The sequence below is a fragment of the Pempheris klunzingeri genome, chromosome 16, assembly GCF_042242105.1.
Source record: "Pempheris klunzingeri isolate RE-2024b chromosome 16, fPemKlu1.hap1, whole genome shotgun sequence".
Lineage (NCBI taxonomy): Eukaryota > Metazoa > Chordata > Actinopteri > Acropomatiformes > Pempheridae > Pempheris > Pempheris klunzingeri.
The window spans coordinates 3867223-3891251 of NC_092027.1; the positions used below are offsets into that span (position 1 = coordinate 3867223).

The window sequence follows — 24029 nt, forward strand, 5'->3', positions numbered from 1 at the left end:
GTCACTGACACACACAGATACACACAAAAATAATACTCAGAATTTGTTTTTATGCACCAACATACACTTCATTTTCCATCTGTCACACACAAACTGTTAAATCTCTTTTTAATTTTCTCAGTATGCCGCTTTTATATAGCTTAGGCCCATAACCAATCACATGCATGCATAGATGCACACACACACACACACAAACACACACACACACACACTCCGGCGGTGCAGGCCTCAAAGGAGACAAATGATGGGAATGAAGTGGCATAAAGGGAGACATAAAAAATGGGGGGAGAGGGAGACAGAGAGCAAAAAAGCAATGAAGAGTGACACAAAGGGAGAAAAAAGAATGACACGATAAAGGGACTGAAATACATAAAACTAAGGGGGAGAAAATGACAGTGAGAAACTGCAAAAATAAGAGCAACAAACAGGAAAAGTAAGTGATAGTTGAAGAGAGAGAGAGGATTCAAAGAGATTTATGGACAGAAGGATAAAAATAAATAAAAACACTGGTTGGTGGGGGTGAGAGTGTCAGTAGTGTGGAGAAAAAGAGTGAGAAGGAGATAGAAATAGTTAAAAAGCTGCAACAGTGACAGATTGTGAAAAGGGATGACATGGTGAGAGAACTGCTCATGACAGACAACCATAGATAAGAATGTAACTAACTAGACATAATTTATAGCATATGAAATAAGACACCGCTTACAACACTTTCCTGATGCTTCTGTATGTTCCAGCCCATCAACTCCAAATCATACTTTACATTAAGTTTCTTTCGATTAGATTCCTACTCTTCAGGGAACCGGCAGGCACTGTGCTGAGAAAATCAACTCACAGTCTTCAGGGTGATGCTGCAAAAGAAGTGAAAAGGTCAAACTAGTCTTGTCTTACCATTTATCTTTGAGATATTTAAAAGGATGCACTTTCCCCAGAATTCATGATTGTGGTACCAACATTGAATTACCCAAAGGTAAAACGTAGTGCACACACAGGCAAAGGTGACAGTTCACCAATTTATTCTGGGCATGCCAACAAATTGGCCCAGTGGTCTTCATCCGAGCATGGAGGAAAATCCACCAAAGTTATTCTCTCAGAGAGCGATGTACCGGATTTCAGCACTCGGCACAATGACGACTGCTGGGCTGAATCATGATTTCAGCTTGAAATGCTTCACCTGAACAAGTCTGAAAAAATAGGAACATAGAATATATATCACAGGACCTGTAACCTTAGTTCCAGTTGTTAAATTATGTGGAATTCACCCTCACACATGTTCTCAGTCATTGTCATATTGTCAAGAAAAGATCCCTAGGACGTTAATTACCATGCGAGCCTCTAAGCCAATCACCTGCCAGCTCCTGTATATAAACCTGACGGACATTTTAGCATATTTGTGACATGGTGAGAATAAATTGTTAAAACTGAGATTAGTTAACTTTATTCTAAATCTTTTACCTCTGGCTGTGGATGTTAAAAGTAAAGTAAATGTAGAGTGACACTAAGTAATGATATGAAGAAGGGAACTTCGCTGCTGTTGAAGCCTTAATTAATGACCATTGTGAGCATGCGGGATCGTCAGCTTGACTTTTCACTGCACAATTTCATCCATTAATGTTATTAGAGAGCAAACCCCGCTGACTATTTTATGAAGTGTGTCAGTGCACGAGCCATTAAGTTGGGAGTCTCATTTAATTCAGATTTGCTCGCATGCCGTATTGAAAGAGCTTTGCTGGATATTCAGATGTAAAGGGAGGGAAACAGCTGGTCTGATCACTATGGTGTTTTTTCATTGGGTACCACAAAAAGAAAAATAATTTTTAAAGACTCATCTGACTTGAGAAGAATCTCCACAGCAACTAAAATAGGCTCATTCAAAATGTTATTAAGTACATTTTTTAAATTTAAAATCAGGCAACATCATTGGGAAAAATGTGATTTTGAGGTTTGGGCCATGAAATAACCTAAACAGTTCATGAAAATGCCTCTTTGGAAGAGTCTAACTAAGATCTCTTCATGACATGAGAGCATGTGGTGATTGTAACAGTGTTACAGCAGAGAGAGTAGAAAACAGTCCATAAGAGAGGAGCAACAAGTAGCAGGACTTGGGAGGAAAATCAGCAATGCAACAGGCCACTGGAAGTGAGGACGGCAGACTGCAGGCCAAGAGCAGATGAAAGCAGAGAAATATTCTATGGAGGGTCGGAGATAAGAGGAACACCAAATGATGGAGATGAAAGAGAAAGAGGGGGAGAAAAAGTGCGGCAGAGGGACAAATGGTATCTGAGAGAAGAAGAGAGCTGGAGACTGACCTTGAGAAAACGTGGGCAAGGGAGGGGACACATGAGACAAAGGGAGTAGAGAGACAAAAATAGAGAGAGGAGGGTACAGAGGAGGAGGAGGAGAGCTAGAGCTGAGAGAGTTGGATGTGCCTGAGGGAAGGTGAGGATGAACTACAGTCTTAAGTCCCTTTCACACATTCCCTGCTACCCTGAACGTATCCAGACATTACCCACTGGAGCTGTGTGTGAGAACGCAAATGTTCCAATCAGCTGGACCGGACATTAATCAGACTTTACCCTGCCAGCTCCTTCGTGTAGAGTCCGAGTGAGCCCATGTGAATAGAGCAGGTGATTGTCTGGAGAACTCACAGCGTGCAAATGGACGTGTTGAAAACCTGAAGACCACAAACATCCATTTTCTTTTCTGCTGCCCGTATATTGTTTATATTGTTGAGCCCAAACACTGTATTACTGATTTCAAAGCAAACACAGTCATCATTACGGACAAGTCGGTGTCCTTGGCCACCATTTTTGATTTTCAGCAAAGGGAACCCTGCAATTTCCACAGTGTCCTTTTTTGTGTCGTCTCGCCTCCTGCACGCTCTCCCAGGTCCCTCATCCAAACAGGAGGTGAGATCACATCAGCACATGTTGTGTGTTACCTGTGTGAAAGGGCAACTGTGGACAATGTCCATACCGGATCCTTCGGACACAGTCCAGAGCTCATACGAGAAAAGGGCTTTATAAGCAGGGGGCATAAAGGGATGGAGAGAGTGTTTAATTAACTACAGTCAGTTTTCAGACTGGAGTCATCACTGCATATTAGTGAATTAGAATTTTTGTTCAATTAATCTTTTCAGTTTATATAAGTAACTCCGTTTGTAAAAATTGATGATGCTGAAATGAAAGTATTAATTGACACAGATTTATCAGAGTTATGATCAGATTTTGGAAATGGCACCAAAATGAACTGTGATAGTCTTCAGAGAGGCTTTCCACAAGGTTTTGAAGCCTGACTGCAGAGATTCTCTCCCATTCAGCCACGAGAGTATTAGTACGAGAGTATTAGCGGGGTCACCGATGACGGACGTTAAAGGCCTAGTCCGCGTTTCAGTTCATCCCATTTGTATTGGTTGGGGTTGAGGTCACGGCTCTGTGCTCCCACAACAAAGTTGGAAAACCATTTATTGATGAATCTGGTATCGTGCATGTTTATTTTGTTTGTGTTGAAAGTACATTTTAAAGTGTAAAATATCATTGATCGCATGAAAATGTTCGATAATTTGAGAATTATAAAACAGCCCCTGACTAAAAGCATGTTGAGCTCATTCAAGCCTTTGAGTATGAATGATGGATGATGTTATGCCATGTTGGTTTGATTTGGTTTTGTTCGTGTGTCAGAAAGTCCAACAGCATCTTAAATAAGTGGGGAAAAAAAACATTTTTCATCAAGTAAATTTAATTTTTCATCGGACCTTATTTCTACTGAGGAAATAGTCTGTATGAAACTTCTTGACAGTGAGGTCTGTGGATTATCCGGAGTAATTAGGACACGGATTCTGTTGGAGATGTTGCTGTTGAATATTTTAAATGTAATTATCCAGTGCTATGAGCACCGCATAAGAAATTCCATTCACCAAATCTGAGAACCTGAAATAAAACAAAATCTATCTCCAGAGCTCCATACTAGTGGATATAAGTGAGGTTGTTGTTTTCCCTGACCCCTTTAAGTGAGTGAACAAAGTTTTTTTTCTTAAAACAATTTAAAAAAAACAGTGTACGCTTCTCTCTCTTTTTTACCCATTACTCTTACAGGCCCAACACTCACTGTTGTAGTTACAAAATAAAACATTTCTATGTGGAGTCTCATTTCCAAGAACAACATAAAGAGGGCAGCAGCTTCACCGCCCACTACATCAGTTTAGCTTGTCTACCCTGAGGCTGATAAGACCATCAAACTGGAAGCATAATGTGGCGACATATTGTTGGAGTCAAGAGGCCAGCAGACAGATAATAGGAAGTGCGATGCATCGTGCAAGTGAAAGAGCAGAGGAGAGGAGTTCCTTTCCCGTGGTGAACATATGTTCATCTTAGTTTTATAGCTTTGCTTCGCTGAAGATTTCAATATTATTTGCCTTCAATACTTGTCAGTATACAGCATGTCAACGATATTTAGCCTTTGACAGTGATGACACAGCGGGAACTTAATTAAAACATACTTTTCCTGGCTTATTCGTTGTCAATGCAAAAGGTCTTTACTGAATGAAATTGGATTTTCAGGTAAACTTCTTGAGCTCCTGTCGGACAAACTAAAAGCTAGAGGAACGTTTACCTTCTAAGATGATGGATTTTTAGCCGTGTTAGCAGCTTTTCTCTCTGGATGGTAATATGTGTGTGTTGGTCAGCCCACCAAGCTGCTCCAGACTGAAACATCTCAGCAACTGTTGGATTGCCATGAAAGTTTGTTCAGAGATTCGTGGTCTTAAGGAGATGAATGCAAATGACTTTGTCGATTCCCGGACTTTTCCTGTGGTGCCATTTATCCGCTGAAATATACTGACTGAATCAGCTCAGCTTTATTGAGCCTGTAACTTTTCCTCTAACGCACCATAAGGTTGGCATTTATCATTTCCAGTGAAATGTCTCAACAACTATTCAATGGATTGCTATTGAATTTGGCACAGACATCACCGTCCCCTGTAGGAAGCATCGTAGTAACTCTGTCTGTCCCCTGACTCTAAGGGTCTCACTCAGGGTGTAACATTTCATGTGATCCATTTGTTGGACAAAACTGTAACAATCCCATCATCCTCAGCTGTGCAGGTTTGTGCTAATTAACAAACTATTAACAATATACCTGCTTGGCATTGTGAGCGTGTTTAGCTCTGAGCGCTGCTCCAAGTTACCCTCTGTATGATTAGGTTTCTGTAAACCTCTCTGTGTCTTGTAGATACATTTTACTTGGACGGGGGTGATTTTGCAATGGGTCACAAGATAAACTTCATGCAGTATTTAGTTTTCAAGCAAAGTCACGTTTCATGTGAGCGTATGTGTGTTGTTTAGTGTTTTTCTCTTTTAATTTACACATGCATACAGTGACAGAACGGTGTCAGATCGACACGTGAGAGAGCGTCAGATGGTCTGGAGGAGGGTGAGAGTGAGAAATGTGAAGAAGGAGAAGGAGACGCAAAACAGAGGCAGGAGGGCAGGGAATTAAAGTGGGAGGGAGCGGGGGAAGGGGAGAGAGGGAGAGAGGGAGAGAAAGGGAAGGGCTTCGGCTGATGGCTCGAGTTGAGGAGATCCGTCTGCTCAGTGTCTGTCAGTTCAACAGAAGAGAGACTGAAAACAGCTGGGGGCTCTCACTGCGCGTGTATGTGTACGTGTGTGTGTGTGTTACTGCCAACTGCCAACACAGGCCGCCCTGTGTGTGGTGTATGAGAGAGAGAGAGAGAGAGAGAGAGAGAAATATGGGGGGCACGGCAAGGACAGCCAGAGATCAAAGACACACCAACATACATGCACACACACACACACACACTCACACACACACAAACCAGCCTGTTTTGGCAGCGATTGGTCAGCCTGCAAGACAGTTGGATGTGATCTCGATACCTGCAGAGATAATAGATTCAGAGAGGTCACACACACACACACACACACACACACACACACACACACACCACCTGCAGATGGCCAGTCGCAGCAGTTCTCACACTCTTAATATGGTAGAGCTGTCATCACTGCACCGAGAGAGAGAGAGAGAGGGAGGGTGAGGGTGAGGGTGGGGGTGATGAGGTGATGGGAGGGGGGTGTAGGTTGTTGGATATAAATTCACTGGTAGCGGGGCGAGCGAGAGACAAATAGAAATCCCGGGTATGAATTGAATTGTAGCAGCGAGCGAGGAGAGATTGTGTCCTATGTAATTTCAGCCTATAATGTGCTAGTACACAGTGTTCTGCCCTCCCTCCCTCCAGGCCTGCATCCATTTCTTCTCATTTCTCTTCATTTCAAAAACACAAAGAACGCCAACTCTTCCCGTCGCGCTGCCTGTGTGTCTCTCTCTCGTTTGCATTTCCAACATTCCCCTCCTCACACGGCTCTCTTCTTCTGTTTTGCTCTAGTCTGTCTGGCATCTCTATTGCTGTTTTGTTGTCTCACTCTTGTTTGGAGATATTTTCCATCCTGTTCTTCCACTCGCTTCGGTTTTATTCAGTTCTGTTCTGCTTGCCGCTGTACTTGACGCTTTGTTCTTGTTGTTCTGTTTTGTTCTGCACTGTAGCTTTTCCCCTCTCTGCAAACGTTTCTGTCTGGGCCTCTGTTTATTCGGGGTCTCTTAATGTGTCCCAAGAGGGCCGGCTGCTGTTTCATTAGCTTGTGGAATGTTGTATCAACAAGTAACCCTCATAAGAAAATGCTATTGTTTGCATTTATGATACAAGTAAACTCAAGATATGTCTCTTTCTTTTATATGGTAGCACATTCTCCACTTTTGTAAAAGGGCTTTAGTTTTCCAAGCACGGTCAAGAGCGGAGCCGCCCTCACGGTCTTCAGCTTCACTGTCAGAGTTTTCTCCAAGTCACAGATACATTATGACTCACCCAATCAACTCACTCGCATTCATCTTGACATTTACATACTTCACGGAGGAGTAAAATGTTTTTAGGGATTCCTCAAAAAAGAAACCTTAAAACAAGCCAGCTTTCCCTACCAGCAAGTATCGACAGAGAGAGAACTTGGAAAGTTTATTCTTTATAAAAGGAAAGAACATACCAAAGCAAATGAACTGCAGCAGCACTGCAGCTATCAAAGAATGATTCCATGTTTTAGATTAGTAGCTAAGCTTCACAGACAGGGGTTTTGTATCAACTTTTGATAATTAAGAAATGTGTTCACACCCCTAATTGAACTGTAAACCAACACTATGTTATTGATAATGGATGATCTAGGATTATATTCAATGGTGTTGCTTTTATAAAGCTGCGTTCTTTGCCTGGACGCTTTGGTTTACATTACTGAATGATTGTGGTCATGGCAATTTAACTTTGGTGAAGGTGTGTTTGAGGAACGTAACTGGAAGGGATAGTGGGCTGGAGTTTTACAAATGTTGAACACTATTTGGTGTCGTGTCTGGTGATCGGAGAGCTTAATGTTCTATTTGTGAACACGCTGAGTTTGTAAGAGTAATGAATCTATGAGTTGATCACACTTGTCAGCTAATTGTTTCTATATGTGAGTACTCCTTCAGAGAGAGGGAGGCTCTCCTGTGGATTAAACGCTTAGTGTTTGAGTGTTATGACAACTGACTGGGGGTGTAATGAGGATTCATAGGAGGAGGTGGGTCTACAGGGATAAATGTGCTGTATTCACCAAAATCACGAGCTTCCTGCCTGTGAGTGATGATCTTTGATGCCTGTTCACTGAACAGTGAGTTTTGGCTTCAGCCATTTTTACCTTTTAGCACCATATAAATTATTGAACACGCCCAGAGGCAAAAAAATATTCATTTTCTGAATTAAATACCTGATGATCTCTGTAATGGAAACATAATTTAAAATCTCATGATGTTCAGTTCTTGATCAGTCAGACTGCAGATCTCTTCCAAACAGAAACACACACACATGTGGAGCCCAGTTGTGTCCCAGAGACAGTGAAGGACAGCATTTTGCTTCTGATTCCAAATTGTATTGTGTTTTTTTTGACAAGTGATGACACAGAAATGTCTATTAGACATGTTAGATATTTTCCAAACTTGGGTGCAGTTGTGAAAATTTCAATAGCAATTAAAATGAAGTTCCCTTGTAACACTTCGAGGGCCTCCAGTGATGTTTGGGCCCCATTTCTGAGCCGCTAATTGAATTCTGAAAATGTTTTGTTGGTTGTTTTTGTACATATTGAATGCCAGCCCCCCTCCTTTCTCAGTCCCCCTCGTTGTCAGAAGCAGAAGCATTAACACTGGTGTTCGTCTCCTGATCTTCCCTTATTAATTTGTGTTCAGCTTTGTAATCCGGTTACTTGCCACTTGCTTCTCGTTCTGGCAGAAAATATCAGTAATTAGGGCTCAGTGCTTGGCTGGCCACATTACTCTCGTCTTAGTGTTTTACTGAAAAGTGCTTGTTAAAATGGACCCGCATCTCTTTGAAAAGATATGAGCCAAATCCACCCCCATTGTTGGAATCTACCCGTCTATCTCAGTGATTCACAGCCTCAGCCAACCCAGGAATGAGTCACAGGTTGATTTTTTAAAAAAAAAATAGATTAAAAGCAAATCTAATCTGTGAAACCTAATAAAATATGGTTCCGACTTTGTGATGAATTTGTTTTGCTTGTAAAATGTAAAATGTTTCCAGCTTCTTGGCCTCCTCCTGTAATTGATAATTAAAATCTCTTCTGCCGTTAACCACTTTGCATATTTATGGCTTCAGTTGGCAGTCACATGGCTTCTGTTTGGGCTGTTTTCAGGCTTGGAGTAATCAAATTTAAACTCACCTGCTGTAGGTCTGAATTTTTATTGAAATACGTGTTAGTTGGTTAGTTGACAAGTCGACCCTAGGAAAGTTATTTAATTATGTCCCATGAAGTATGCATAGTTAAGATACGTGTTTTGCACACATGAAGACACAAACGCACACTCACACCGACGAAACGGTTTCCTTTGTGCAATAAACAATTTTAGTGTACCAGGCAAGAGACGAGAAGCAGATCATAAAGCAGCAGCAGAGGAGGCACGTGCTTGTAAGTAATCACTAATGGGCTTATGTCAGGACTGCTAAACACACCTGAATGCGGTGTGGGTGGACTAATAGCAGCAGTCTCTGGCAGCGTGTGCACTCAGACAGCATCTTCCCAGTCGGAGCTTGGCCTGCAGCCGAAGAGAGGCCCGACTGAAAATGGGGACCAGAAAATAGATCCTGGTGATTTCTGCTAGATACGTGTAGCAGGACCGCCGTGCCAGGAGCAGCTTGGGGTGAAAATTGAGATGAAAAATGAGAAGGGCTGCATGCCACTATCCTTAGTCACACTGAATCAAATAATAAGCCAATCAATTAGTTGATTGACAGAAAAGTAATCCATAATGTTAATAATCTGATTGTGTACTCTCTGCTTCCAGCTGCTGAATGATTTGCTAGGTTTTTTTTTTCCTGTTTTACATCAATAATATCTAGATTGATAATGAAGTCACTCTGGGAGGTTGTGATGCACTGATTGATCACTAGTAAAAGTTATTATTAGTTTGATAACAATCCTAGAAGTTTATTTAGGAACCAACGATGCTTCTGATGATGACTTTGCAGATGATACTGCGAGTGAACGGTCACCTCCAAGCTGTGTTAAAGTCTATAGTACAGACTGAGACTAATGAACTGAAGTGTGATTGATAACGTGGTCAGGCAAGTTGTCTCTGAGGATGTTTTTCCGGGCATGCTTTCCAGAGTTTGTGGTCCTCATGATCATCGGGAATAAGAAAGTTTCACAAGGACATGACAGAATTGACTGAATGTTATTGGATTGGATAATCATCCACAGTGTTTTCACGTCAGGGGCTTTAGTTTGGCTTTTGGTTGTCAATGTCAATCTTCTTCAACCTTAAGACGACACTTGTTGTTGTTGCTGTCAAATTACATCCATCAGCCAATTTCCCTCATTTCCAAGATTGCACAAAGGGAGAACATGTGATATCAGTGAGAACTTGACTGGATCTTTAGAGGAAAAGCTTGTAGTTGTTGCAGTGGTTTTGAACCAGTCTGCTGTCATCATGTAGTACCAAACAATCTTCACATTTCCGTCCCACAGTATCACTGCTGCACATTCCCTGATTTAACAAACACATGAGAAAAGATACTTATGTCAATTTCTTTTTTGAAATCTGATTATTTTCCCAATTTTTGGCTTGTAGTGCCCCCTTTGCCTTTGATTGTCCTTTCCACCAATATTGGATAACCATCTAATTTGTTCAGAGCTACATCTCCTATATCTTGATCCTTTTCTCCTCTTTCTTTTCTTGAATAATTCCTTTTGATGAATATCTCGCTGGCCTTTGATCTGTGCAGCAGAATTCAAGTGTATTGAGCAGGGGAAGCACATCAGATAGGAAAGGCAAACTCTTCAATGGAACTCTGAGGAGAGCCGCACAGCCTTGATCAACGAGGCTGGGACATGAAAAGAAATGCCTGCACATGAAGGAAAGCATGGAACAAAAGCCATTGACTGGGATGATATGCATCCTTTTGTTTTTTAAAGATATGACAGACAAATAACATTTAATGCAGCACAGCATACGGACAGCGTCACACTCTGCTCTCTCCCTCCTTCAACCTTTTGTCCTCTCTGGAAAGCAGCACAGTCGATCTTCTTTAAGTGAACTCTGTGCAACTGCCCCATTCATTTGCTCTTGAACATGTTATTTGCACCCAGTCCTGTACTGTGGGTGTTGGTGCCTTTGAAGAATGCATGTGTCTGGTTTTGTTTGTATACTGTAAAGGAGCAGCTCAGAGCCTGAGCGCCAAAGGTGGGCTTTTGAAAACAGACCTAACATACAGAACCTTCTGTTCTGTGCCTCAACGTCACTGCTGGGGCTCTAGTTATTTAATGTGTAAACGTAGCCCGCAGTGGGAAGGCTTTTGTTTATAGATTGTACACCCAAGCATCTCTCTTTGTGCATTATGCCGGAAGACCACCTGAGAAAACTTGTGCAAACACACAGAGCTGAACTTTTGTCTTTAATTTTGGTTTATAAAAGGAAGGTTTTCTCTTTTTGGCATCATTCTGCGTCCGTATTTTTACAGTCCCATAAATTTGACACCAGGCAACGACAGCCACAGTAAGCCACGTAGTAGCTTTGGATGGCTTTGAAAGTGTTGAATACCTTGCTCAAGGGCACTTCTGCAATATTTGTTGGAAAGAACATCTCTTGTTCACTTTTCCCAGACATTTCTAGCCTGTCTAGGGGCCTTTCTCACTAAGCAGGATTACAAAGTTATCTGGACACCATGTAACACCCAGAATAGCTTCTTTTTACTTCAGACCGTGTTCCAGCTTTGAAGGGTGTTCTGGGTTTTACTCATCAAAGATATTCAGTTAACTCTGTAATCCTGCTTTGTGAGGAAGGCCCCTGGACTCAAACCAGCAAATATTCAGCCAAGAGCTCACTCCTCTAGTCTCTGTACTGCCAGCTCTGAGGTCAAAAGACATCAGAAAGTGTCGTGGAATGTCATATGTCATGTTTGGTGTGTCATGACAATGGATCAATGGGAAGCAGTCACTGTTTGTTTTCATCCATCAGATTTTCATCCATCAGATTTTCATCCATCAGATTTTCTCAGGTTTTTTTCTGTGCTACTGTATAAAACAGCGTTGAAAGACCAGCGGATGTGCAGTATTCTATTGCCTGTGAAATTCAGGTTGAGTGCTTACTGACTTAAGCTTCAAAAGGCTTTAGTTATAATCTATGCAAGGTGGAGAGAAAGACATTTACCGTATGAACTTCTTAATGTAGCAAAAGGGATATTCATAGAGTAGAAATTGAGAACTAGAGTAGATTCCACGATAAATATCATGTGATTGAGTGATAAAGATAATAGGTGTAATGCAAACTATGTATTCTGTACTGTGCTGTATGTTTTTTTTTTTTTTCCGTGACAAATGTGCCAGGCTGGATTCACCAAACTCTCTAAGCAGCACAAACTTGTGTCTCAGCCTGATGATTTCCTCTTGTTCATGAGGACGTGTGCAATCATGAGATTTCATCATTAGCATAATCAACACCCCTGAAATTCCCATATGAAGCGACATGTCAGGATTACTTGAGAATTTTGTTGCAAAAAAAGAGAACATTCTTGCACGAAGCTTGTGGTGGTAGAGGTTACCGCAGCGACGCAATGTGATTTGGGCCTTGACACACAGACCCTGTTAAGTGGATGCGTGTTGACCACCCATCTTTACGCACCGCTCAGGGTTGTGCACATGGAAATAAGAGGGACAGCAGACCTCATGCTTAGATTGCCACAAGTCTGTTTTAGCTTTTAGGAAATCATTTTTATCACAGATTCATGGATGACATACCTGAACAGGTGGGAGTTGAAAGCTTTCTACACTAAGGTACCCTACAATTTCCACAGCGTCACTAAATTGCATATCTACTACCTATTCATTATGATAACAATGGCTTTTGTGTAGAGTATCATGAACCTTATCATCCTCTTGATGGTGCAAAGGTGCCGGTGTGAATGGGAAACTCCTGTTTCATCTATCATCAAAAGGACAATAAAAACCTGATTAAAGATGACTATATACAGCAGAAGTCATTTAGTGTCAAATACCAATTACTGGTGAGTCAGCTCTCTCATGCTTATTGTAAATCTCTCTTTCACTCTCCCTCACTCACTTACGCACTCACACACACACACACACACACACACACTCACTCACACACACACTTAGGCACAATCGTCACATACTGCTATTGAATTGTATAAATGCCCCAATCAAGCGGGTGAGTAAATGCTAAAACTCTGCATCTGCTAAAACTTTTCAGAAATGAATAGCAGCAGACTTCTTGGGGGATAGTCCACTGTTCATTTAGGAAATAATTTAGAGGGATTTTGAAAGGGTTTCATAAGCCCAGTGGCCATATCATTTTCTCAGCCAACCGAGGATTATGCAGCCCAATTCAACTCAAGTAAAAGAAAAAAAACATAAAATCACCACTGCTGCAGTTAATGGGTTGTCAGCTGACAACATGGTAATACTGAAAAGCCACCCACCGTGTAAACATGCCAGTTACCTGAGCTGTCAGCTGCTCATTAATACGACTCTGAAATTAAAAGTTAGTCTTTTGGCTTTGGTTGCTCCGTCTATCACACCACATACCTACCTGAAAATTAATGCCAAAACATGATTATTAAAATTGCATTTTCCTAACTGGAGATTAAAAATAATCTTTTGAAATTGAAAAAGCCCTTTGGCAACTTAATTTTTCACCAGTAGTAAACTGAGATAAATAAAAACTGGCTAACTTGTATCAAATGGCCCCTTGCTGTGTTTTGTCCTGCATCTGAAAATAAAACACGACCGGAGCAAAATGCTTTAAAAATGAATGTGTTATTGTGGTTTGATGCATGTTTGAAGCATGATGTGAGTAAAATCTCATATTTAACCAAAGTCAGAACTCTCTCCATTGAGACCCTTTTACTAAAATCTCCCTATGCAAAGAGGTCAAAATGTCACTTTTGTTACTTAATAATAATTAATACATTGATGAAAAGTGCTTTATCTCTTGGGACGTGCCCGGTAGTCTGTTTTGTCACGTCACTGACACATTTCTGAAATCTCGTCTCACCTGCAAAACAGAGGGGTGACGGAGAAAAGGCAGTTTGAAATCACATCGGGGAGCTTTTCACGCAGAGCATTTACCAGGAAAGCCACAGTTACATATTTGCTGAGATTGTTGAGGATGCTTCCAGCTGACAAACTTCTCCAATTTTCCATTTAAGTTTCTCCAAACGACACCCTGCACTTTATGCTGTGAGAGCTGCAGTACATCTAATCAGGCAAAGTCTGCAAGTCTTTCAGTTTCAGTTGGAGTTAATTCAGGGGCACTCATGCGCAGCACAATAATTCCTGCAGTAATGTGAAAACTTTTTCGTCTTTTCTGCACGAAATCCACATGTATTTGGGAAGGTTAACATTCTCCGGCATGTAACATACCTATTTGTCCTAACTTTACTTCAAGATTTCATACATATGAATGAACCTCTAAAGCTTTCAAAAGAAGTGACCTGAACTATCTAATATCAGTAATATTTAGAGACCGTTTGCTTTCATTTGATTCTGACAATCATTTTATAACGTATAAGTCATTTCTCATTCAGAGTATGACTGCTTCAGTGCAGAACAAACATCAGTGCCAGCTCTGATATATAATCACACATTATTACTGTTTATTTAGGTTAAAATTGTTGGATAAACTGCACCCATTTTCCACTAAGATCATCATTCAACATCTCTGGATATAATAGAGCAGCTACAAGTAAAGAATCATCAACTATTCTTCAGCTGCAGACATCATTAGCTAAAATGAAAATATTGACGCTGATGGATTTAGATCCAACGTGTGAAGAGACGCGGAATAATGCAGTATTTTGCAAGTGAATCCTCATAGTGCGAAATAAGAGAGAATGATTCTGCAATTTCCTGCTTTTCACCAACGTCTGTTGATTGGCTTTGAATTTGTCAAAGGCTGTACCGTATATCTCATTTTCAGCTGTATTAGCATCTTTCTAGTAACAAATCCTCACACCCACACACACAGACGCTAGGACCTTTTGACTGCCAGCTAACAGTAACTGTGTGTGTGCAACCAAAGCCGTCCTTGTGACAACTAATCTCCTCTTTCCTGTCCTTCCACCGCATTGTTGATCAGTGTCCTGTTGCTGAAAAGCCAACGCAAAATGCCATGATTATGAGCTGTCAAATGCCAATTACCGGTAATTCAGCTCCCCAGTGTGCGGTGGATGAGACAGTCACTCAATGCCAGCCTTCCTCTGCCTCATCTTTTCTCTTCCATGTCACATTTGAAGAATTCTATCGTTTCTTTTTCCTGTGTGAATGTCAGAGTGTCTGATTTTTATGGGTGTTCACCTGTTTAACGACTGTGCTGTGCGTCAAATATGTCAATCCACAGTGATTAATATTACACACTGTAGCCCTTCACCAGTCGTGATTCCAGGTACTAAATGTAAAGAGTACTAAATGTGATGAGCTACCTGCAGAAAGTGGCTAAAATCAATGTATTTATTTTCCCCTCAGTTCTAATTGGTTTCTTGTTGTCTTTTTAGCCCACTATTTTGTTTCAGCATCTCACAACGTCACTGTTTTAATTCAGGTACTAACTATCTCAGGACTTTGGATATTGTTTACATTGTTTTATTGATCCTGGGCGTGTAGTAAAGAGAGAAAAGGCAGTATCAATTTATGTGGATGGCGCCTGCATTCATTCACCATCACCATCTGTTGTTTTCAGACTTTGACTGGTCCAGAATTTGTCTCTGGTGTCTCATAGATATTTATATTTGTCTGTCACCAATGTCCTCCCATTCATCTTCATGTGAAAATGTATTTGTTCTCATATTGAAATTCTTCTCATAAATTTACAACAATGCCACGAGCTCCGCTGTGCCAGACTGTGATTAAAACTTTCACTGCATGAACATTTTAAAGCTCTTCTATCCCTTGTTAGCAGAACAGTTATATCAGCGGCCTTAAGCTTAATTTATGCTTGATCGCTCAACACTCGACTGCTGTCTCTCGACAAAAGATGGCAGGTCTCACCTCAACTTGTATTTATACCTGAGTGACAAAAGCTGGAGGACACAGAGATGATTAAGTGAAGTGATCACGCAGTTAACCCCGTGTACTTGCAGGTTCTGCGGAGACAGATGTTGTTTCACTGCTGAATGAACACAGAAATGAGTAGAACTCAAGTGGCCTATTTTATATGTATATGGAGGAGTCATTTAAGAACAGAATTTCTTATTTCAAGGAGAGTGTGAGTACTGAGTGGTGACTAGCTGCACCAGTGCGATTTTGAAATCACTCATTTCTATTGTCAACTATAACTTCTCTCTTCTCATTGGTGGACTCTAGCGTGTACATAATATGAAGAGGTGAGGTGGTGCGTGATCCCGCAGGTCTTATTAGCATTACAACATATTCAGTGTAACAGTTCCTGTGTAAAATCACTAAAATTCAGAGGAATCAACACATTTCCTGTGAAAATACTTGTTTCATTTGAGAGACGAGAGTAACCATTAATTAAGCTTTTGAGAGGCAGGCGAGATATCTTCTCTTTTATCAAAATACCTCATGACATGCTGTCAGATGTAAATAACCTCTCCACTTCCTGTTATCTTCTTCAACAAATATGTCCAATTAAGAACTTTACCACTGACAAATAAACACTCATAATAACCCTACCTATCACACAGGCTTCAGTCTAATTTGTTCACAATAATTATGGTGTAAAATAATTTGCGAATTTGATAATGATACAGTGAAAGAAGGGAGCAAATAAAAACATTTAGCTTCATCATACATTGCTGGTAGAGTGTATGTTAAAATAATAAATAACTCCATAGCAGCTTTTTAAATGTGCTATTTCTTTACATTTTAGCATTTGTTGGCAATCGAGCAGATAAAAGCTGACATAGCTGACATCACGACAGGCTAACAAAAGCCCCCAAAACAAAACAGCTGTAGTTCACTGCCCTCTATAAGCATGTGATTTGCCTGTTAATGTGGATGAGTGTGCACATCATCAGCATATTCCTCACGTCTATGCTGCATGCCCGTCTACATGGGGAAGCGCCACATAAACAGGCAAATGCCACAAGCCTCTAAATGTCAATTAACTGTGATTCATCTCTCTGGTGCATTGGGAAGGAAGCAGTCTGTGGCCATTCATTTAGCCACCTCCCCTCTTTGACTTTCCATTTACGTTTAGCTGAGGCTCCAATCCACTGAGTGAAACAGCAGAATAAGCCGCAAACTGTGTGAACATTGGGGTTGTGAGCAAATAATTGGAAGGACTGAAAAGATTAGGGTCATTGTGGTGCACTGACACCAATTTCCCTGATATCAGAACATGCGTATGTGTGAAACGCTCCTCGGAAAAAATAAAGAACATAACCACAGTCAACAATTACGTGTGATTTCACAGGGCAAAAAGTTTGCTGTTAGTAATTAAGTGTAACAGTGGAGACAGTGTGGGCTTAAAAGAAGTTGCGGGAGGGGGGGGGGATACACAACTGGACTTCAGCTCTGTTGTAGTTCCAGGGTTTCTGAATTGAAGATAGAAGAAAGAAGTGCTGTGGTTCTAGTTTGTCAGAAAGTATTGTTTTTGATGTGCCTTCTGGAACGGCAAATATCAAAAATATCACCATGACTGCATTACAGTTCAGTTAGGGCATAAACATTCTGTAGTTTCACCATCTATTCTCTTTCTGTGAGTTTGTTCAATGGCACCAGGTCGACCTCTTCTGTCGGATAATCGGCAGCTCTGTTAAACCTGCACACATTTTTCTATTTGAAGGTCTTTTTTGAAAAACATTTTGATTTTACTGAAAAAGGAAAGACTCACTGAACTGAACTGATGTGAAGGATTTCAGCACTAATAAGGAAGGACTCACTCCGTTATGACAGTAATAGATGTACAGAGTAGAGTCCTGACTTTTAGTCTCTAGTATGGGTCAAGCTCCACTTGATCCTAGGTTTCCCATAATGCAACTCCACAGCGTCCTCCAAAATGCACGCTTCTTTCAGACACTATACGATGCAGGCCAAGATCTCTCAGGGTTATCATTCAACCCCCCCCACGCACACCGGCGACGTTATACAGTGCAACCATTTTCACCATTTAAAAAAAATAATAACTAAATATCTGAGAAGTTTTGGTGCTTTACTTAAGTAGCCTGAAGTATTTTAGCTGCTAACTTTAGGTACCGTCGGCTAAAGTCGTGCCAGTTTGCGAGCATATTTAACATATTTCAAATCCAACTGTAGACAGACTATCAAGCTCCCTGCAGCTCAACTAAAGTATGAATTATATTATGTGTCCTGGACATAGTTGTCTATAGTTCTGCAAAATCAGATGAATAAAATGCTAAAGTTTAAAACACATCTACTGTATGTGTTGGCTCAGATGCTTGACCCTAAAAAGCGCCCGACAGAATGCCCACAAGTGTCAGATTTTTGCGAGCAACTTGGTCATGTAAGTCAGCATGAACTATAAGAAGACAAACTTTCTTTATCCTCGTCCTTTCGCTCATCTCGTCTCTCAGAGACGGTCAACTCCGTCTCCACGAAGCTTTTTGGAGTCGGGCTCTGAGGAAATGAATCATGTCTGATGTGATCTTATGTTCTCTGCTCCCTTTCTTTCGCTCTTTCAGTATTTTACTTTTTTCTTCCCATTTCTCTTTTTGGCCACTTTCAAACTTCCTCCTCTGTGTGGCCTCCTTTCATTCTTCTCCACTCTCTCTGGCTTTTAGTCATTCCTCTTTAGTGTTCCTCCAGTCTAGCCCTGCAGCTCCATCGCCTTCAGCCTCTCCCTGCTTTAGTCATTCCCTTAGTAACTTTACTTTTTAAAACCTTCCTGACTTTCTTTCTCTGCTACAGTTTTAATCCTTCCTCATACATTTTTTTCTTCCATCTTAATTTTTGCCTCCTTCACAGGGCCTTTTCATGCTCTTCCTGGCTTCTCTTTCTGTTTTAGCACTTTTAGACTTCAGCTACCTATTTTGGTTTTATTATTTTCCTCTGTGTGGAAGACGAGATTTCATTGACCACCATGACTAACCCAAAGATTCATGTGACTCATGGCTTTGGTAAAATCACCTGGTGCAGCTTTTTCATGAATAGCGGCCGTTGTTGATGTGCTTAAATAAGGGAAATTGATCTGTGTGTTTGTGCATGAGAGTAAATAAAGAGAAAACATGTGATGGAAGGAGAAGCAAATAACAGAGATGGAGATGAAATCTCTGTTAGTTGCGGTTATTTTTGTTGATTCAGGCTGTGGAAAAACTCGTCTGACAGCCAGTAGTCTGCATTTATGTGTTTTGCATGTGTGTGCGTGTCTATATTAGTGTGTGTGTGTGTGTGTGTGTGTGTGTGTACTTCTGTCCTACAGTTGGGATGAATAACTGGTTTGACAGCCCATTGTCTCCCTCAGGGTAGAGACTGTGGTTCAATGACTGACTCTGTCTCATATGCACTCATATTACAACTAGATGCTCTGATTTATGCACACACACACACACACTCGGATATACAGTAATCTCACACACACACACACACACACACTCAGAGTTAAGCATACATATGCCTTTACACAAATTTCATTCCTGCACACATGGGCGGAGATGTGGATGCATGCTGTAAATCCAACAACCCAGCAGCCCCTGTAGCACACACACACACACACACACACACACACACACACACACACACACACACATATATGTCACACTCTTTGTTAGTGTGACTGTGTTTTACAGCTGATTTGCAGGCTAAACCCCAGCCAGCCCATTCACCTCCATGCTGTGGCATGTAACATATTGTCCTAATCAATCCCTCACACACTAAGAGGCTTTTTCACTGGAACCACCCGGGGCTAGCTAGCGGTTAGCGAGTGCTTATCCCCTTTTCTTGTGTAGAGAGTGAGAGGCCGGCTTCCCGCAAGAATTTTATCTTTACAGGCACAGAGGCAGGCTGAGAGGGCAGAGAGCAAGGGAGGTGGAGCAGAAAAGACCTTGGTAGGATTTGATCGAGGGTCAGCAGGGGGTTCATAGCGGGGATCTGGATCCCTGCATGACTGCCAAGCAGAGAACAGTTAAAGGAGCAGGGGAAGTGCAGGGAGAAAACCACAAAAAGGCAAAAAGCAAAGCATTATTATTTGTTGAAGTTACTAAAGTGAGCATCAAGAGGTTTGATCATTGTTGCAAAAGGACTTGATTCCAAGGCATAAACAATCAGACTGTTTAGAAATGTCACTTGAAGCCTCGTATGATTGTATGTGGAAGCTGCCCAACACAGTGAGCTGCTGGACTCGGTCTAGATTACATAAATGAGGGATTACAAGTTCTCTGCTTCGCTGTCTCTGATCCCTCCTCTCTTTGTTTTTCTTTCTTGTTCTGTTTTCTCTCATTTTCACTCTTTTCTCCATCTCATGATTACAAGGATTACAAGTTCATTAAAGTTCATTAATGTGAACAAATTTCATGCAGCATATGTAATTTGTTGGCCTAATATATATGCAGGCACAACTGCAGCGATTTGTCTCACTGGCTGAGAGCTGCTTGTTGACAACTAATCCAAATAAAAGCAGCCATTGCTAAGAGGCAGGGACAATTCATGTCAGCTGCTGAAGTGCTTTTAATGAACATATTTTTCACAAGGTGGTACACAACACGGCTTAAGGCGCTTTAAAGGCAGACAGTATCTAGGTGTGCTTTTGTAATCCTGCTGTTTAGCAGAATTTGTCCTGTTCAGGGTTTCCTGCCGCTCTCAGATGCAAACTAGTCGAAGTTCCACTTAAAAGCTTCAAATGTATTTTCTGCTACATCAGTTTCATTTGTCAAATCCATCTGAAATTCAGCGGAAACCCGGCTCTCCTGTGGAGTGTATTTTATCACAGACACATGACAGAATCGGTAGCAACACTGATTTTGTTTGGAAATCACAGCCACACAGTGATTGATTTTTTGTTTTGTTTTCTTTTGTTTTTAACAAAAAGGTAAAAAGAGAAAATATAGGTTGAAAAGAAGACTTTCATCACAAGGTTTGGGGCTGAGCAGCAGACTACTGCACACAGCTGAGTCGGATGATCACAGAATAAGAGACGAAAGTTCCTTCATCCAATTTAAACTTGGTATTCTGAAACTGCCTACAGGTGAGCAGGCGCTGCACAGTGTTGAGACAGAGCTTGGCTCCAACCATCCTCCTTTCATCTCTGTTTAAGTTTGAGCGGACCGGGAAGCTCTCCTGGCCTGTTTGTGGTGAACCTGTGCCGGCCTAACTCACCGGCGCCGCTGTTTTTCATGCTCAAGCGAAGAGTTAGAGGTGCCTTCCACTGAATTTCAAATACGTTAGAGAAGCGGCATTGGAGCTGCCGTGGTTTTCCTGACGGCTCGCCCCCTAGCGATGCCTGGTGGTAGACGAGCTTTACTGTAATGAGGAGTGCCTCGCTGAAGGAAGTTGGCTAAGACTCTGCCTGAGGCTTGTTATCAAAGGCTCATGATTCAAACGTTTTTGTCTTTCTTTTGAATGAATGTGTCCCTGTTTTCTTTATAACGCTTTTTTAAATTCCCCAACTCTGTCTTTCTCTCTCTGTTTCATTTTTGCTTCTCTACAACCTTGTTTTAAATCCTCTAGAACACATTAAGGGGGGGTGATCCTCCCCTCTGACAAAAACAAAATGAGTGGAAGGGAAAAACAAATCACAGTCATTTTATTAAAATAACACCAGATTCATAATGAAACACTGAATATACTCCGTTCTTACTCTCTCTCTCTCTCCAGCTTCCAATTTAGTCTCTGTTTACTTAGTTTCAACACAAACAAACATGTTAGATTATTCAAACAATATTGGTTTTGGGGGATGACGCATCATCTCCCTCTTTGTCTCCTTTTTGCCTGCCTCCAGGTATCAGAGCTCAGAAAGTGCGGGTGGAGGAGGAGGTGGAGGCGTATCCCACCGAGTCGGTTGATCTCCGCTGCCAATTCATCGATGGGGGAGGCCGCACCAAACTCACACAGGTAGGACGATGAAACACAACACGGTGTCAGTAGAAGCTTTGGAGGCATCGAAGCTCAAAATGTCACAGTACGATTGACAGGGTAGTTATGTTTAATGGAGTGAATTCATTGGAAAAGAAATAAGGAGACAGCTGGTTTGTTTGAAGGTCAGAAAGGTCAGTCCGTCAACCCCATGACATTTTCCTTGAGCAGACAAAACCATTCATGGCTCAAATTATGCTTTGTTAAAGGAATACTCCGAACACTTGAAGTGACACTTGGTTCAAATATGTATTAAACTGCCTCATGACTGTGAGACTGTGTTTTAGAAACACAAAGTGAGTCAATAACTGTGCAGCATTTCATTTCTGTTCAATCAAAAATGTCTCAGTCACAACAGTTACAAGAGAAAGACGGAGTTTGATGTTGTGAAGTAGCAGACAGGCAGGCAGACAGGCAGGCAGACAGGCAGGCAGGCAGGCAGACAGACAGGCAGGCAGACAGGCAGGCAGACAGGCAGGCAGGCAGAGGTCCTGTTCACAGTTTTATCTCTGTTATGTTTAGTCACGTTCATTCATGCTATGAATATTCATTCCACTGAAATGACTGCAAATAACGTTAACAAACAGAATGTTAACTTGCTAATTTAACATCAGATGAGTCGACCCATTCAGCTTCTGCAGTTAATTTCTTGTCCCATAATTGATTGTTTGGTCCACCCATGAGTCTCTGCTCTACGGGACAGAACGATAATCGTGATCCATCATGAGTGAGCAATGCAGACAAAAAAAAAAACCACAGCTGTGGCTACGTCGCTGACTTCCTTCCTCACTCTCTGAAGTATCATCTTGTGTTTCCCCACAAGTCATAGCAACAAGAGGGAGAAAGGGGACACTGACAGGCGACCAAATGAAACATACCGTCACCTTGAATTAAAGCGGCAGAAGTCATCAAATATTAATATCACAACGTAAAACAAAAATTAAATATCTGGAGATGAAGGCAAAGAGCCTGTCCCTCATTATTCGTGCATGACACACACAAAAAGAATAAAAATACAGGCAAGTTTATATTAACTAAGTACAAACATGGGCAGAGGGCAAATGGCCGTCGTAAGGTGCCCTCTCACAACTCCACGGCTTTCTAACTTCACTTTTAGCACACAGCTAATTCCATTTTAACTTGATCTCACCGCATGGAGTGGGGCGAGCACACACAACGCAAAAATGAGAACTTCTGACTATTTGGAAGTCAATTTACTTTATCCAACCCCACATGACAACTTATCTGACACCACTGGAACTGTTCTGATGCACTGTCACACGCTGAATAAGCCAAAGCTTGTTCAGTTTGATCCTGGTGCGATCTGTCCCCCTCTGATTTATGGATGAAATCAATAAGCAATTTGCTCACATGCAAAAAATGAAAATGCAGATGAGCTAAATTTGCCCTCTGTCTTATATTTTCTCTATAATCTTCAGCTAACGAGGCTGTTGTCCACTAATTTGTGCTGACATTTGGGTTACGCTCCATTTTCCTGTTCACAACCTTCAACCTGCTCTGTTTTCTATCCCCCCTTTCCTGAAGATGTCATGAATTTAATAGCTGTTTGCTAAAAGTGTATTGATGAACTTTATTCCCTCTCCGACTTGGTACCACTTTAGCCAGCAGTTTGTATTCAACACTGTCACTCTGAACACTGAGGAGAAAAGAAAATCAATTCAATAAAACATCACAGTATTCTCCTGTGCAGTCTTATAGAGCCATAACAGATATCAGTGTCTAATCTAAGAATCTAAGAAAAGCCCTCAAAAAGATGACTCTAAAACTCTTATCGTTCCGTCAAAATTACAATATATTCTTTAAAATAGCAACTTGAGAGAGTGTTTGCATGTCCTGAAAGACCTGCACGTGCTGATGTGCTTTGTTTGCAGTTTATTATTAAATGTCTGTTAAATGACTGTTTATTAAATGTGAGGTGAAAAGCAAACAGTGGAGAGTTATTGTAGTTTGACCGCTGATACGGCCCACTTACCAACACGGTCAACAGTTGGACCAGCAGCAGTTAGTTTGGCAAACAGCTCATGGAGGCAGATAAGGTACTTCAAAACCATTAGTGTCTGAGAAGAGATGGGATTTTCTTTTTCTAGGCACAAACTGCAGTAATCAAAGTCATAACACAGTCAAATCTGAACACACAGTCGTGATAGACACACTTTTAGAATCAGTGTGACACATCATTATCTCAGATGTGTTTTGCAAAATCAAAGAAAAACACACATCTTTACACACTCCAGGAAAATAATCCAGTCGGTACATCCATGGGTACATTACAGGCAGGAACTAACTACTGAAAGCTAATTCAGCACAAGTTTAATGGTTTTAAAGTTATGACCTCAGTATAACTGAATCTATGGGAGCATTATACTTCCTGTTAGCATCCCCTCAAAGTTTTATGGTTGTTTAGGG

At 41.3% G+C, this 24029-nt stretch overlaps 1 protein-coding gene across 1 annotated transcript in view; it reads left to right on the forward strand.

The window, feature by feature from the left end:
* pvrl2l (PVR cell adhesion molecule related 2 like) overlaps window positions 1–24029 on the forward strand; it is a 253353-nt gene that overhangs the window by 86399 nt on the left and 142925 nt on the right. Inside the window, exon 2 of the mRNA XM_070847043.1 lies at window positions 21469–21581. Coding sequence (XP_070703144.1) covers window positions 21469–21581 — 113 coding nt within the window. The remainder of the gene's footprint in view (window positions 1–21468; window positions 21582–24029) is intronic.